Below are 2,993 nucleotides of genomic sequence, written 5' to 3'. Positions count from 1 at the left end.
GCGCCGCGGCGGCCGGCGCGGGGCGCCCTGGCCGCGGCCGCGGCAGCCGCGGCGACGGCGGCGGCGGAGGTGCCTGCGGATGCCCCCAGATCTTCCGGTGACAGCTCACCCGCGCCATCATACAGATCCTCTGCCGCCGCTGCCTGAGGCACGGCCGGCGCGGCAGCAGCCGGCGCGTCCGCGGCCGCCGCGCCGGTGCTGGCGGCGGCGTTGCCTTGCTGCGCAGCAGCCGCCGCCGCCGCCGCCGCTGTAGCGGCGACCGCGGCTGCCTTTGCCGCCGCCCCCGCCGGCGCGAGCTGCCCCAGCCCGAGCGCCTGGCTCGCGCGCGCGAGCGCGCCGGCGGCCGGCTCGGACAAAAACTGCTCCGCGCGGCGCGCCAGGCGGTGCAGCTGCCGCTGCGCCTTCTCGGTCGAGTTCTTCATCGAATAGTATCCCCTGTCCTCCCACTTTGCGAGCGCCACAAAGTCCCTCAACTCCTTGGCAAGCGGCGCCAGCCCCGCTGACAGTGCAGCCTCGACAGCTGGCGCGTACTGCCCGTAGTAAGCCACCGTGTTGCTCAGCGCCGCAGCGAGCGCGGCCGGGCCCGCAGCCGGCGCGCCGGCGCCGCCCTCGGCGCCAGGGTGGGTGCCATCGGAGGAGGCGGCGGCGGTCGCCATCTGGGCGGCGAACGAGCGCAGCAGGTCGAGGCGGGCGCCGAACTCGCCGACTGTGGACGTCTGGACAAAAGCCTCGATGAGAGACGCGGCGCGGCGGTACGCCGCGTCCGCATCCCCGTCGCCGCCCGCTTCTGCTGCTGCTGCTGCCGCTGCCGCCGCTGCCGTCGCGGCGTCGTCGTCGCCGTCGCGCGGCGCCGCGGCAGGCGCCTCGGGGCGCCCCGTCAGCAGCGCGTATAGGTGGAACCAGCTGCGGCGCGCGCCGGCCGCGTGGCGCGCGGCGGCGCGGACGAGGAGGCCGCGCCAGCTGGCGAGCTCGAGGCGGCGCCAGCGGGTCGCGACGGCAGCGACGGCGGAGAGCTCCGCTTTGAGGGACACGCGCTTGGCGGCGGTCTCCTCCCAGACCTGCGGCGGTTGGGGGTGAGGTGATTCATACATTGTAACGTTCCCTGTCAACACATGCAGCTTCTGGCAAGGCGGCACTCCCCAAGCTGCCCCAATCAGTTATGAAACTGCCGGGGGATCGGCCGCAGCGCCACGCCGCCTTTCGCGGCGCCCCATTCTCCCCGCCCTTCCGCCCTTGATGCGCCGCATCCCTCCAACCCGCACCCCCTTTCTTTCGGGTTTTGATGGTGCGGGGGGGGGGGGGGGGGAGAGGCAGAGGGCACCGCCCTCCAGGGTCCAATGGGTCGACAAAATCAACACCCCAACTGATAAGATTCAAAAAGGAATGCAGCCCCACCTGGGCGCGCGCCAGCAGGAGCTCCAGGCCTGTCAGGGCCGTCTTCAGCGGCGCCGCCAGCGGCAGCGCCATCAGCCGCTCGCAGATCCCCGCCAGCACGCACAGCAGCGGGTGCTCCGGCCACTCCGCCAGCAGCGACGCGCAGCGCGCCGCGACGGCGGCGACGGGCGCCTGCATCAGCGCGGTCTCCTCGATGAACGGCTGCTGCAGGTCGATGCTCGCGCCAGCGGCCTCTGCTGATGCTGCATCCATATCGTCTGCGTCCATCCCCTTGCCCCTGCCGGCCCCCTCCCCGGCCGCGGCGGCAGCTGCGGCCGCCGCGAGCGCGACGGCGGCGGCGGAGGACGCGGCGGCGCCGGACGCGAGCGCGGCGCGCTCCTGCGAGAGGCGCATCAGGTGGCCGCCGCGCGCGGCCGCGTCGACGGCGGCGGGCAGGCGGCCCTCCTGGGCGGCCGCGAGCTGGGCGCCGAGCGCGTAGCACAACTCAAACGTGCGCCGGCCTGCAGCCTCGCCGCCCTGCTCCTGCTGCTGCTGCTGCTGCTGCTGCTGCTGCTGCCCAAGAGCCGCAAAGAGGCGCGCGTGCAGTGAAACGATCTCCTCCAAAATCCCGCCCTCCAGCAGCGCCCGCGCGGCCGCCGTCTTCGCCTCGGCCTCCGACGCCGCCTCGGCCGCGCCGTCGTCGTCGGGGTCGCGCGGCGCCGGCCGCTGGGGCGGCGCGCGGTCGTCGGCGTCGGCGTCGGGGCCGTCGTCGGGGGGCATGACATCAGCAAATGCGTTGAAGTGGTCTGGGTAGCTGCGTTTGTAGTCCTCCTCGTCCTCCTCCTGAGGGGCGGTTTTGAAATGCAGGGTTTGGTGTAAAGAATTTGTTGGGCCACAACGACAACTAGCAACACCCACAACAAGATCTGGGTGGGGACAGTACTCTGCAAGGGCTGCGAGGGTGGCGTGGGGTGGGTTGACGGGGCTCAAGCGATCCATGGATTACGGACGACGGATGCGCTGCCGGCCTCGCTCCCGTCTGCCGGCGGCGTGGCGCCTGCGCCGGGCCGGTGCGCCCGCAGCCCCCTGGGCCGTCCAGTGCACGGCGTGCATGCGCGGTCACGCCTCCTCGCCCCACACGAGGCCCACCCCTCCTGCTCCCTTCTTCCAGACCGGGAAGCAAGACCCACACCCTTCCTCATCCCTGCTCCTCCTCTCCCAAACCCCCATACTCCCAATACCCCAGTGTCCCGCCCCCAACCCCCATTCTTGCATCTATAAACCCCATTCTCCCATCCCCCAAACCAACCTCTTCCGTCTTGTGAGTCGAGCTCTGCACTTTCCCCTTGACCCGGAACACCTGCTCCTTCTCCTCGGCCGCCCTAACCTCGTACTCACGAAGCTGCCGCCACGCCTCGAGGAACGACCCGAAAAGCTCAGCCGCGCGCGCCGCCGCGGCGCCGCGCGCCGCGGCGGCGGCGCCGCCGGGCGCCTCAAGGAGCGCCTCGAGCGCAGCGGAGTGAAGCGCCGCGCGCGCAGACTGCAGGTGCCACGTGTAGGCGGCGATTTCGGCGGCGCGCGCGTGGTACGGCGCCGCCTTCTGCCCCGCCGCCGCGCGC

General features: G+C 72.6%; 1 protein-coding gene across 1 annotated transcript; it reads right to left on the bottom strand.

The window, feature by feature from the left end:
• Positions 1-117: 117 nt before the first annotated feature.
• Positions 118-2,154, bottom strand: MNEG_15763 (hypothetical protein; the record flags this gene model as incomplete). The annotated part of the gene is made up of 3 exons (XM_014035766.1): positions 118-139; positions 355-1,058; positions 1,396-2,154. The coding sequence occupies 3 exons, from the start codon at positions 2,152-2,154 to the stop codon at positions 118-120; spliced, it is 1,485 nt and encodes a 494-aa protein (XP_013891220.1).
• Between the last annotated feature and the right edge of the window lie 839 nt (positions 2,155-2,993).

This window comes from Monoraphidium neglectum, assembly GCF_000611645.1.
Source record: "Monoraphidium neglectum strain SAG 48.87 unplaced genomic scaffold scaffold05645, whole genome shotgun sequence".
NCBI lineage: Eukaryota > Viridiplantae > Chlorophyta > Chlorophyceae > Sphaeropleales > Selenastraceae > Monoraphidium > Monoraphidium neglectum.
This window is presented reverse-complemented; position numbering and strand designations above follow the sequence as displayed.